This window comes from Scyliorhinus canicula, chromosome 10 (assembly GCF_902713615.1).
Source record: "Scyliorhinus canicula chromosome 10, sScyCan1.1, whole genome shotgun sequence".
Lineage (NCBI taxonomy): Eukaryota > Metazoa > Chordata > Chondrichthyes > Carcharhiniformes > Scyliorhinidae > Scyliorhinus > Scyliorhinus canicula.
The window spans coordinates 185,036,012-185,049,272 of record NC_052155.1 but is presented as its reverse complement, the minus strand read 5'-3'; the positions used below and the strand labels follow the sequence as shown (position 1 = coordinate 185,049,272).

General features: G+C 53.5%; 1 protein-coding gene across 1 annotated transcript in view; it reads right to left on the bottom strand.

Moving 5' to 3' along the window:
* The window catches only part of zgc:101716 (uncharacterized protein LOC492784 homolog), a 38,961-nt gene extending 26,155 nt beyond the window's left edge, over positions 1 to 12,806 (bottom strand). The window contains exons 1-5 of the mRNA XM_038808489.1: positions 12,659 to 12,806; positions 9,593 to 9,688; positions 9,097 to 9,243; positions 7,320 to 7,846; positions 6,647 to 6,707 (exon numbers count right to left, since the gene is read on the bottom strand). Coding sequence (XP_038664417.1) covers positions 6,647 to 6,707; positions 7,320 to 7,846; positions 9,097 to 9,243; positions 9,593 to 9,688; positions 12,659 to 12,766 — 939 coding nt within the window. The 5' untranslated portion in view covers positions 12,767 to 12,806. The remainder of the gene's footprint in view (positions 1 to 6,646; positions 6,708 to 7,319; positions 7,847 to 9,096; positions 9,244 to 9,592; positions 9,689 to 12,658) is intronic.
* Between the last annotated feature and the right edge of the window lie 455 nt (positions 12,807 to 13,261).

Sequence of the window (13,261 nt, the reverse complement as noted above, 5' to 3'; positions counted from 1 at the left end):
GTTTTTGTTCCTGTTCCAGTGCCTTCCCATCCTTATCCCGAAGGTCTTTTTTAGGAGGGTCAACAGCAGTATCACGGGATTTGTGTGGGCGCATGGGACTCCGAGGGTTAGAAGAGTGTTCCTGGAACGAGGCAAGGCTAGGGGGGGGCTGGCGTTGCCCAACCTCTGTGGGTACTACTGGGCTGCCAACGCAGCGATGGTGCGTAAGTGGGTAATGGACGAGGAGGGGGCAGCATGGAAGAGGATGGAGGCGGCGTCTTGTGTGGGCACGAGCCTGGAGGCGCTAGCGACGGCGCCTTTGCCGCTCCCTCCGAGGTATACCACGAGCCCGGTGGCGGCGGCTACCTTCAGAATCTGGGGGCAATGGAGACGGCACAGGGGAGAAATGGGGAGCTCGATGGAGGCCCCGATACGGGGGAACCATTGGTTTGTTCCAGGGAGCATTGATGGCGGATTTCTGGGCTGGCACAGGGCAGGGGTTAGGAGGTTGAGGGACCTGTTTGTGGAGGGGAGGTTCGCGAGCTTGGCGGAGTTAGAGGGGAAGTTTGGGCTCCCCCGGGGAAAATGTTTCGGTACATGCAGGTTAGGGCGTTTGCCAGACGGCAGATGGAGGGGTTCCCCTTGTTGCCCCCACGTGGGGTACGGGACAGAGTGCTCTCGGGGGTGTGAGTTGGAGGAGGGAAGATTTCGGACATATACCGGGTGATGCAGGAGGTAGACGAGGCCGCGGTGGAGGAACTAAAGGGTAAATGGGAAGAGGAGCTGGGTGAGGAGATTGAGGAGGGGACGTGGGCGGATGCCCTGGAGAGAGTGAATTTCTCCTCTTCCTGTGCGAGGCTTAGCCTCATACAGTCAAGGTGCTGCATAGGGCCCACATGACTGGGTCGAGGATGAGTAGGTTTTTCGGGGGCGAGGACAGGTGTGCTAGGTGCTCGGGAGTCCAGCGAACCACGCCCATATGTTTTGGGCTTGCCCAGCTGGGTGAGTTTTGGAAGGGGGGTAGCAAGGACGGTGTCGTGAGGGATCCCAGGGTCGAGCCAGGCTGGGGATTCGCAATTTTTGGGGTGGCAGTGGAGCCGGGAGTGCAGGAGGCGATAGAGGCCGGGGTTCTGGCCTTTGCTTCCCTAGTAGCCCGGCGGAGGAGTTGCTACAATGGAAGGATGCGAGGCCCCCAAGCGGTGGAGGCCTGGATCAATGATATGGCGGGGTTCATTAAATTGAGAAGGTGAAAATTTGGCCCTGAGGGGATCAGTACAAGGGTTTTTCAGGCGGTGGCAGCCTTTCCTGGACTTCCTGGCGGAACGGTAGGGAAATAGGCCGGCAGCAGCACCGCACCTGGGGGGGGGGGGGGGGGGGTCTGGATTGGGGGAGGAAGAACTGTGTACATGGGTCTGCGGGAGTGGCGGGTGCTATCCCTTCCCTTTTGTTGTTGGGTGCTTTTTTTGTTTCTTTTCCTATGTTGAAGTGCTTTTGAAGTTTGGGGGGTATTGTTCTTGGGGTGTTTGTTAATAGAGTTAAGATGTTATATTTTGTAAAATTTCAATAAAAATTATTTAAAAAAAAAAGAGATCTCCTCAGAGCCCTGGGTTGTAGTCCATCTGGTCCAGGTATTTATCCACCTCCAGACCTTCAGTTTCCCCAGAACCTTCTCCTTAGTGCCGGCCACTACACTCATCTCTGCCCCTGACTCTCTTGAAGTTCTGGTATACCACTGGCGTCTCCCACCGTGAACTGATGCAAAGTACCTAATCAGTTCCTCTGCCATTTCTTTGTTCCCCATTACTACTTCCCCAGTCTAATTTTCTAGTGGTCGGATATCTATTCTTGCCTCTGTCTTACTTTTTATATATTGAAAAAAACTTGCTATCTTTTTTTATATTACTAGCCAGCTTACATTCATATTTCTTCTTCTTCTCCTTATTGTTTTTAAAGGCCTCCCAATCCTCTGGCTTCCCACTAATCCTCGCCACAGGTGAAGACCAGCCCATCAGAGCAGCTCCCTCCTTCCCAAGTACTGGGTGTCACTGTCCCATGAATTCAACCCATTTCTCCCACACCAACCTTTGAGCCACGCATATACCTCTTTAATCTTATTGAGCCTGTGCCAATTAGCCTGTGGCTCAGGTCGGAATCCAGAGATTATTACCTTTTTCGTTCCGCTTTTTAATTTAGCTCCTATCTGCTCATATTCCTTCAGCAGAACCTCTTTTCTTGAAATACCTACGTCATTGGTGCCAACATGGACCACTACAGCTGGATCTTTACTCTGCCACTCCAAGTTCCTCTGCAGCCAGATGAGATATCCCAAACCTAAGCACTAGGCAGGCAAACTTGGGGATTCTCGATCCTGGTCACAGAGAACAGTGTCTATGCCCCAAACTATACGATCCCCGATTACAATTATTTTCTCTCCCCCCACTTGAACGGCTCCCTGTATCACGGTGCTGTGGTCAGTTTGCTCATCCTCCCTGCAGTCCCTGTTCCCGTCCACACAGGGAGCAAGAATCTCGAAGCTGTTGGACAAGGTTAAGGGCTGAGGCTCCTGTAAACCCTATTTCCTGGATCCCTCGAGCTCCTGTTTTGAAACAAAAACCTCACAATAACCATCTTTGAGGTAACCTGATTTAGTCTAAAGTGTCTTTACATAGAGTCAAAACACCGTTCTACCCCTACCTTGTGTGTGCTTACACTATTCAAAACACACACTATTACAAACCCCAGGTGATAATATTATATTTCTAGTTATTGATGATAACTGTGCCATCTGGATTGTAGGGAACATAGCTTCTCAAGAAATGGACCATAAGAGTATTTTACTCACCACCTGTTCAACTGTCCTCAATCCAAGCAACCATGAGTGCGGGTGTATCATAGAATCATAGACTTTATACTGCAGAAGGAGGCCATTTGGCCCATTGAGTCTGCACCGGCCCTTGGAAAGAGCACGCCTCCACACTATCCCCGTAACCCCACCTAACCTTTTGGCAATTTAGCATGGCTAATCCACCTAACCTGAACATCTTTGGACGGTGGGAGGAAACCGGAGCACTGGGAGGAAACCCACGCAGACACGGGGGGGAGAAAGTGCAAAGTCCACAAGACAGTCAACCGAGGCTGTAATTGAACCCGGAGTCCCTGGAGCTTGAGGCAGCATGCAAACCACTGTGTAGGGGTGTGTGTGTGCATGTATGTGTAGGGGTGCAAGCGTGTGTGTTAGTGCATAGGGGTCTGTGCGTAGGGGTGCATGTATGTGGGGGTGCGTGGGTGTGGGGGCGCGTGGGTGTGGGGGCGCGTGAGCGTAGGGGTGCGAGCGTAGGGGTGGGAGCGTAGGGGCGGGAGCGTAGGGGCGGGAGCGTAGGGGCGGGAGCGTAGGGGTGGGAGTGTAGGGGTGTGAGTGTAGGGGTGCGAGTGTAGGGGTGGGAGTGTAGGGGTGCGAGTGTAGGGGTGTGAGTGTAGGGGTGTGAGTGTAGGGGTGGGAGTGTAGGGGTGGGAGTGTAGGGGTGGGAGTGTAGGGGTGGGAGTGTAGGGGTAGGAGTGTAGGGGGTGGGAGTGTAGGGTGTGGTGTAGGGGTTGGAGTGTAGGGGTGCGAGTGTAGGGGTGTGAGTGTAGGGGTGGGAGTGTAGGGGTGCGAGTGTAGGGGTGTGAGTGTAGGGGTGGGAGTGTAGGGGTGTGAGTGTAGGGTAGGAGTGTAGGGGTGGGAGTGTAGGGGTGCGAGTGTAGGGGTGTGAGTGTAGGGGTGGGAGTGTAGGGGTGCGAGTGTAGGGGTGCGAGTGTAGGGGTGTGAGTGTAGGGGTGTGAGTGTGTAGGGGTAGGAGTGTAGGGTGTGAGTGTAGGGGTGGGAGTGTAGGGGTGGGAGTGTAGGGGTGGGAGTGTAGGGGTGGGAGTGTAGGGGTGGGAGTGTAGGGGTGCGAGTGTAGGGGTGGGAGTGTAGGGGTGGGAGTGTAGGGGTGGGAGTGTAGGGGTGCGAGTGTAGGGGTGGGAGTGTAGGGGTGGGTAGTGTAGGGGTGGGAGTTAGGGGGAGGGAGTGTAGGGGTGCGAGTGTAGGGGGGGGAGTGTAGGGGTGGGAGTGTAGGGGTGCGAGTGTAGGGGTGGGAGTGTAGGTTTGGGAGTGTAGGGTAGGAGTGTAGGGGTGGAGTTGAGGGGTGGGAGTGTAGGGGTGTGAGTGTAGGGGTGCGAGTGTAGGGGTGGGAGTGTAGGGGTGGGAGTGTAGGGGTGTGAGTGTAGGGTGCGAGTGTAGGGGTGTGAGTGTAGGGGTGGGAGTGTAGGGGTGGGAGTGTAGGGGTGGGAGTGTAGGGGTGTGAGTGTAGGGGTAGGAGTGTAGGGTGGAGTGTAGGGGTGGGAGTGTAGGGTTGGGAGTGTAGGGGTGTGGTGAGTGTAGGGGTGTGAGTGTAGGGGTGGAGTGTAGGGGTGTGAGTGTAGGGGTGGGAGTGTAGGGGTGTGAGTGTAGGGTGTGAGTGTAGGGGTGTGAGTGTAGGGGTGTGAGTGTAGGGGTGTGAGTGTAGGGGTGTGAGTGTGTAGGGGTGTGAGTGTAGGGGGTGTGAGTGGTAGGGGTTGAGTTTGGGTTTGAGTGTAGGGGGTGAGTGTAGGGGTGTGAGTGTAGGGGTGTGAGTGTAGGGGTGGGAGTGTAGGGGGGGAGTGTAGGGGTGGGAGTGTAGGGGTGGGAGTGTAGGGGGTGAGTGTAGGTGGGAGTGTAGGGGTGGGAGTGTAGGGGTGCGAGTGTAGGGGTGCGAGTGTAGGGGTGGGAGTGTAGGGGTGTGAGTGTAGGGGTGGGAGTGTAGGGGTGGGAGTGTAGGGGTGGGAGTGTAGGGGTGGGAGTGTAGGGGTGGGAGTGTAGGGGTGTGAGTGTAGGGGTGGGAGTGTAGGGGTGGGAGGGTAGGGGTGGGAGTGTAGGGGTGGGAGTGTAGGGTGCGAGTGTAGGGTGGGAGTGTAGGGGTGTGAGTGTAGGGGTGGGAGTGTAGGGGTGGGAGTGTAGGGGTGGGAGTGTAGGGGTGGAGTGTAGGGGTGCGAGTGTAGGGTGGAGTGTAGGGGTGCAGTGTAGGGGTGGGAGTGTAGGGGTGTGAGTGTAGGGGGGGAGTGTAGGGGTGGGAGTGTAGGGGTGGGAGTGTAGGGTGGGAGTGTAGGGGCGAGTGTAGGGGTGGGAGTGTAGGGGTGCGAGTGTAGGGGTGGGAGTGTAGGGGTGTGAGTGTAGGGGTGGTGTGTAGGGTGGGAGTGTAGGGGTGGGAGTTAGGGGTGTGAGTGTAGGGGTGCGAGTGTAGGGGTGGGAGTGTAGGGTGCGAGTGTAGGGGTGGGAGTGTAGGGTGTGAGTGTAGGGGTGGGAGTGTAGGGGTGTGAGTGTAGGGGTGGGGTGTAGGGGTGAGTGTAGGGGTGGGAGTGTAGGGGTGGAGTGTAGGGTGGGAGTGTAGGGTGGGAGTGTAGGGTGGGAGTTAGGGTGGGAGTGTAGGGTGAGTGTGAGGGGTGGGAGTGTAGGGTGGAGTGTAGGGGTGGATGTAGGGTGTTGAGTGTAGGGGGGGGGTCGGGGTGGGAGTGTAGGGGTGGGAGTGTAGGGGTGGGAGTGTAGGGGTGGTGAGTGTAGGGGGGGGAGGTAGGGGTGGGAGTGTAGGGGTGGGAGTGTAGGGTGGAGTGTAGGGGTGGAGTGTAGGGGTGGGAGTGTAGGGGTGAGTGTGTAGGGGTGGGAGTGTAGGGTGGGAGTGTAGGGGTGCGAGTGTAGGGGTGGGAGTGTAGGGTGTTGAGTGTAGGGTGGGAGTGTAGGGGTGGGAGTGTAGGGGTGCGAGTGTAGGGGTGGGGAGTGTAGGGGTGTGAGTGTAGGGGTGGGAGTGTAGGGGTGGGAGTGTAGGGGGTGGGAGTGTAGGGGTGCGAGTGTAGGGGTGTGAGTGTAGGGGTGGGAGTGTAAGGGGTGTGAGTGTAGGGGTGCGAGTGTAGGGGTGTGAGTGTAGGGGTGCGAGTGTAGGGGTGCGAGTGTAGGGGTGCGAGTGTAGGGGTGCGAGTGTAGGGGTGGGAGTGTAGGGGGTGTGAGTGTAGGGGTGTGAGTGTAGGGGTGGGAGTGTAGGGGTGCGAGTGTAGGGGTGTGAGTGTAGGGGTGTGAGCGTAGAGGCGTAAATGACAAAAAAGTGCTTGGGAGAAAAGGAAAGAGTAAGAGAAAGGGGGGGGGGGAGAACAAAGAAGACTATAGTATGCACACAGACTAAGAAATAAGAATAATGATGTGTTAATTACATACACCATTAATCTGAAAATTACTTTGCAGATTCAGGGGCTGAAGAGATACAGCATGAATTGCAAATCTCCAGAACCTGCTGGTTGATTTAGAACATAGAATACAGAAGGAAGCCATTCGGCCCATCGAGTCTGCACCGACCCACTTAAGCCCTCACTTCCACCCTTACCCCGTAGCCCAATAACCCCTCCTAACCTCTTTGGTCACTAAGGACAATTTATCATGGCCAATCCACCTAACCTGCACGTCTTTGGACTGTGGAGGAAACCGGAGCATCCGGAGGAAACCCACGCAGAGATTTGGGAGAACGTGCAGACCCCGCACAGACAGTGACCCAGTGGGGAATCGAACCTGGGACTCTTGAGCTGTGAAGCCACAGTGCTATCCACTTGTGCTACCGTGTAGCCATTCTACTTATTGATTCATACAAACCTCCTTCTCATCTCTTACTTTCAAAGGCTTGCTGGATTTGTACATTAATTGCCCATCAAATCTGTCACAGAAAGCAAAGGCTGGACCTTTATAGCTTTAGTATCTTTTCTAATAATGTGATCATTGTTAATGGAAAGCAATTAAATTGACCCAGAAAGGGAACAATTTAAACTGTTATTAAAAGGTCAATTTTCTTTTGCTGTTTTCTTTGTGTGTTTGATTTGACTTACTTCACCAGCTTTCCCTTGCCATTGTCCCTCTGTTCACTTTTGCAGCTGCCCTCACATTGCCAACAACATACAGGGCAAATTACATCATGGTCACGGGCTCGGTAAGGGTCTAGCAGCGTACACTGCAACATGGTGGCACGGTAGCAGTGATCAGCACTGTGTGTTCGGAGTCTGCACGTTCTCCCTGCGTCTGCGTGGGTTTCCTCCGGGTGCTCCGGTTTCCTCCCACAAGTCCCGAAAGACGTGCTTGTTAGGTGAATTGGACATTCTGAATTCTCCCTCAGTGTACCCGAACAGGCGCCAGAATGTGGCGACTAGGGGATTTTCACAGTAACTTAATTGCAATGTTAATGTAAGCCTACTTGTGACACTAATAAAGATTATTATTATATCTGACCTGGTGAACACAGACACCACAACCTACTCACGTGTTGCATGCATACCTTGCTCTTACAAAGGAGGAACATGCAAACAGCCACAGATCCCTCAGCTGCTGCCCACTTTTGGAATCAACTTCGATGCTATTGCCAACCGCTGAATAGAAAGAGACAACGTTGCCTGTTCCAGACAGTTCTTTAAAGTTGCTTGGAACTGTTGGATAAGAATTCTCGTCCTTGGATGCATTCCTGGGGAAAACTGTCCGCCTTTTAGAAGGATCTTGGCTCTGTTTTTGAGGCCTTGCACAGTCAGCTTTGGTTATAGATGTTTCTGTCTCGACAGTTGTCTCTTCTGGCATTCTGAAACAATGCCCATCGTTGCAGGCTGAGACCATTGTCGTGGGTAACATGGCCTGAGCTAGACCTAGGTAAGACCCAGCTAGCTTCTTCCAGCACCATGGGCTGAGAGGGTGCAAGGAAACTAATTGTTGCAAACAGCAGAGCTCTCGGGACAGATTTCCGGCATTCCGATAGATCAGAATATCGAGGTTAAGAACCGTGGTGAGATGGTCTGTGTTGGTTACTTCCGCTCTCTGGTGACAGAATGAAAATAACAGAATCGAAAATAAGGAAAAGTCCAAGCTCTTAATATAAGCAGAAATAAATAAGGAGCTGAGTGCATGCGACTTAACTTTGTCGTGTAATTAATATTAGTCTTATCTGCAACACATTATCGTCATGGAATTTACACTGCAGGAGGCCATTTGGCCCATCGAGTCTGCACGGCTCTTACAAAGAGCATCCTACTCACGCCCACGCCCCCCTCCCTATCCCCGTAACCCCCACTTAACTTTTTTGGCCCAAAGGGCAATTTAGCATGACCAATTCACCTAACCCGCACATCTTTGGACTGTGGAGGAAACCGGAGCACCCGGAGGAAACCCACGCAGACACGGGGAGAACGTGCAGACTCCGCGCAGACGGTGACCCAGCCGGGAATCGAACCAGTGACCCCGGAGCTGTGAAGCAACTGTGCTAACCACTGTGCCACCGTATCATAGAAGCATACAGTACAGAAGATGGCTATTCAGCCTATCAGGCCTGTGGCGGCTCTTTGAAAGAGATATCCAAATAATTGCGCTCCCTCTGCTCTTTCTTGTAACCAGGGAAATTTCTCCTTTTCAAGGAATTATCACATATTTCCTTAACTGCATTTCCTGAACATTATTCCAAAGTTTTCATTTTATTTAAATTTACCCTTTTGCTTTAATTTGGTGTCTTTATTTAAGCAGTATTTTCTGGTGGAAATGCCATTTACAAGCCTTCTCACACCTGACTCACAATGCTGTGGGTTCCGGCCCCACTTCAGGACCTGGAATGCAGAAAGGCGGACGCCCCAACATAGTACTGAGGGTATTGTTGTAATGCAAGAAACATGGCAGGCGATCTGTGCCCAGCGAGCTCCCTCAAACAAACAACAACGTGACCATGACCAGATAATCTGTTCCTGGTGAAGTTGCTCGAGGGATAAATATTGACCAAAAACACTGCTCTCCTTCAAAATAGCCGCCATGGAAATACCTGACACCCAGCTGAGAGGGAGAAGGGGCTTCAGTTTCATGGATCATTTGAAAGGAGGCGCCTGCGGTAATGCAGCACTCCCCCAGTACTGCACTGGGACTGTTGGCCTGGACTGCGAGTGGGATTTGAACCCCTGACCGAGTGGCTCAGAGGTGAGAGTGCTCCCACGGCGCTGCAGCTGGACACTTCTGTACTCTGTCATACAACAGTATTTTTTTGATAACCATGTATTTTCATAACGCCACGCAATTTAATTTCAGACTAACCACTTTTGTGCTATGTCCAAGGCATCTTCAGGTCTGCCAAGGAAGCACAGGCAGCGAGCTTGGGCCTCCTGTAGATCTCGTCTGACAGCTATATTTGACTCCGGAACGAGGGACAGGCTGCTGGAATATTCGCACAACGCTTTCTGGGAAAGAAAAGGTGTGGCAGGGCATGCATTATCCAGTATCTGTGTGATCAAGTGGCCGTTTGCAATGATATATTTTTAGGCTATTACTAAACCCGAGACAGCCAAAGGGCGCCTTAAAATAAAAAGTACATCTGCAAACAAAGTATGCATTCTCCCCCCAGAATTGAAGACTTTGTAGACGATGCAACACAAGATTTTCTGGCAATGGTATCGAGAAGACCGCGTCCTTTTTACATCTCTTAAGTCCACTGTTTTAAATAAACAAGGCCCCAGAGGCTTTTGAGAAGCATTAAAATGTTACAGGATCTTCCCTTGGTCAGGGCAAACCCTCCAGATTTCTAGATACCTGATAATCCTGAGACTTGAATGCCAAATCGCCCCGAAACTTCAGTGCAGTCAGCTTCTCCACATCGTCATCCGTGCAGATCTCACCCCAAAACCACTGAAAGTCATCAGGGGCAATAAAGATTTAATTCAATGTAGGATTCATTTTTTAAAAAAGAATCTACTGCAGAGTTACTGATTCAAGTGGGATTTGTGATATGGAAATCGCTGACAACTTTCCACATCAACCAGAAGACACCTAAAAATGTCAAATTGATGAGTAAATGTTTTTTTTACAGAGAGGACAGTCAACAGCAACAGTGATACGGAGAGCTGTTATCTCTGATGAGGCCTCAGCTGGGGTATTATGTCCAATTCTGGGCACCGCACTTTAGGAAGGAAGGAGGTCAAGGTGTCGGGAGAGGGTGCCGAGGAGGTTTATTAGCATGGTTACCAGAGGTAAGGAACATCAATTTCATGGAAAGAATGGAGAAGCTGGAATTGTTCTCCTTAGAGCAGAGAAAGGTTAGCGGAAAATATAATAGAGGTGTTCCAAATTATCAAGAGTTTTAATGAGGAAAACCTACTTCTACTGGCAGGAAGATCAGAAACGGATTTAAGGTAACTGGCACATTAACCTTCCTTCCAGTGAAAGCTTGGAAAGGGAATCGGATTAATATGTGAAAAGGACAACTTTCCCAGACTATGCGGAAAGAGCTGGGGACGATTTGGACTGCTCCTTCAAAGTGCTGACACAGAGACGATGGGCTGAATGGCCTACTCCTGTGTTGCTTCAACATATGAACTGCTGGAATGGGAGTCGAGGTCAGGACACTGGGCACATTTAGCTAAAACTAAGCTATGGTAGGTTTGGTATTCTGAAGGCATGAGATCTAACGGACCTTCATCATTCAAACACACCCTCCTCTTTAAAAAAAAAAGCACCGGTTATTGAAGGATAATCTATGGGCTGCACAGTGGTTAGCACTGCTGCCTCACAGCGTTGAGGTCCCAGGTTCGATCCCGGCTCTGGGTCACTGTCCGTGTGGAGTTTGCACATTCTCCCCTGTGCCTGCGTGGGTTTCACCCCCACAACCCGAAGATGTGCAGGATAGGTGGATTGGCCAGGCTAAATTGCAAAGATGGTCAATAAAGAGAAATTGCAAACGCACACTAATAAACTTGCAAAATGGGCAAATAATTGGCAAACAAATTTCACCGTAGATAAATGTGACGTAGTAAATTTTGGCAAGAAGAATAATGAGGTTACATATTACTTGGGACCATAGGAATCTAAATGGGAACTAAGAGTACAAATACACAAATCACAAAACCTTGTCCCACAGGTTAACAAGGTGATTTAAAACTAAATTTTAACATGGGGGGGGGGTTATTCTTAGAGGGAAGGGAAAAGTATAGTTATGTTTTGAACCTTTGTCAGATCACATCTGGAGCACTGCGTACCACTCATAAAAAAAGATACAGAGGCACTGAAGAGGGGACAAAGAAGACTTCCAAAGATTAAATCAGAAACGTAAGGTAATGTACCTATCAGGAAATTATGAATTTGTGGAGTTTCTTTTCTCTTGAAAAGGGAAGGCCGAGGGGTGACCAAATGCAGGTCTTTAATATTCTGAAAGATTTTGCTATGGGTAGAGAGTGTTTCCTCTCATAGGGAAGCTAGAGACCGTCAGCATAAGATTGTCACCAAGAAATTCAACTGGGAATTCAGAGGAAACTTACTTGGCCAGAGAGTAGTGCGAATGTGGGAATGGCTACCAGCAGGAGTGGTTGGAGCCAAAGAGTGTAAACGCATTTATGGGGAAGCTACATAATAATGATCATGATGTTATTTTAATCAAGAAACACATTTGTGGGCAGCACGGTAGCACAATGGTTAACACTGTTGCTTCACAGCTCCAGGGTCCCAGGTTCGATTCCCGGCTTGGGTCACTGTCTGTGGGGAGTCTGCACATTCTCCCCGTGTCTGCGTGGGTTTCCTCCGGGTGCTCCGGTTTCCTTCCACAAGTCCCAAAAGACGTGCTGTTAGGTGAATTGGACATTCTGAATTCTCCCTCTGTGCACCCGAACAGGCGCCGGTGACAAACTAGGGGCTTTTCACAGTAACTTCATTGCAGTAAGCCTACTTGTGACAGTAATGATTATTATTTAAAATTATTAGGTCGGTGGATTGGCCATGCTGAATTCACACTCAATTGGGAAAATAGAATAATTTATTTAAAAGATCTGGTCCATGATTGCCCTGCCCCCCAAATCCTTTCTCCACCCCCCAATCCCCCTGCCCCCCATATCTCCCTGCCCCCCCATATCCCCCTGCCTGCCCCCCTATATCCCCCTGCCTGCCCCCCCATATCCCCCTGCCTGCCCCCCCCATATCCCCCTGCCTGCCCCCCCCCATATCCCCCTGCCTGCCCGCCCCCCCTATATCCCCCTGCCTGCCCGCCCCCCCTATATCCCCCTGCCTGCCTGCCCCCCCCATATCCCCCTGCTGCCCCCCCCTATCCCCTGCCTGCCCCCCCCCCCATATCCCCCTGCCTGCCCCCCCCATATCCCCCTGCCTGCCCCCCCATATCCCCCTGCCTGCCTGCCCCCCCCATATCCCCCTGCCTGCCCCCCCCATATCCCCCTGCCTGCCCCCCCCCATATCCCCCTGCCTGCCCGCCCCCATATCCCCCTGCCTGCCCGCCCCCCCTATATCCCCCTGCCTGCCCCATATCCCCCTGCCTGCCCCCCCCATATCCCCCTGCCTGCCCCCCCCATATCCCCCTGCCTGCCCCCCCCACATCCCCCTGCCTGCCCCCCCCATATCCCCCTGCCTGCCCCCCCATATCCCCCTGCCTGCCCGCCCCCCCTATATCCCCCCTGCCTGCCCCATATCCCCCTGCCTGCCCCCCCCATATCCCCCTGCCTGCCCCCCCTATATCCCCTGCCTGCCCCCCCCATATCCCCCTGCCTGCCCCCCCCCATATCCCCCTGCCTGCCCGCCCCCCCATACATATCCCCTACCCTCCCCATACGCCCCCATATATCTCCCGCCCCCCGCCCGCGGTAGTTTCCAGACGCTCACCCCCGGTTGGCAGACTCGGGCTCGGTAAGGTTCCCGCCCTGCCCCCGGCCGCCTGTCCCGCGAGGCCCCGAACACGGAATCATCGAACTCCCAGCCCGGGGCCGCCATCACCTCAGCTCAGCCCGGCCGGGGGGGGGGGGAGACAGCAGCCCCGCCCCCATCCCGCAGCCCCGCCCCCATCCCTGCTCTCCCGCCAAAACCCCTCCCCCTCCCGCAGCCCCGCCCCTTCCCCAGCCCCGCCCCATCCCTCCTCTCCCGCCAAAACCCCTCCCCCTCCCGCAGCCCCGCCCCATCCCGCCTCTCCCGCCAAAACCCCTCCCCCTCCTGCAGCCCCTCCCCCGTCCCTCCTCTCCCGCCAAAACCCCTCCCCCTCCCACAGCCCCGCCCCCTCCCTCCAGCCCCGCATCCATCCCTCCTCCCGCCAAAAACCCCTCCCCCAGCCCCGCCCCTTCCCCAGCCCCTCCCCATCCCTCCTCTCCCGCCAAAACCCCTCCCCCTCCCGCAGCCCCGCCCCATCCCTCCTCTCCTGCCAAAACCCCTCCCCCTCCCGCAGCCCCGCCCCCATCCCTCCTCCCCCTACCGCACCCCCGCCCCTACCCCAGC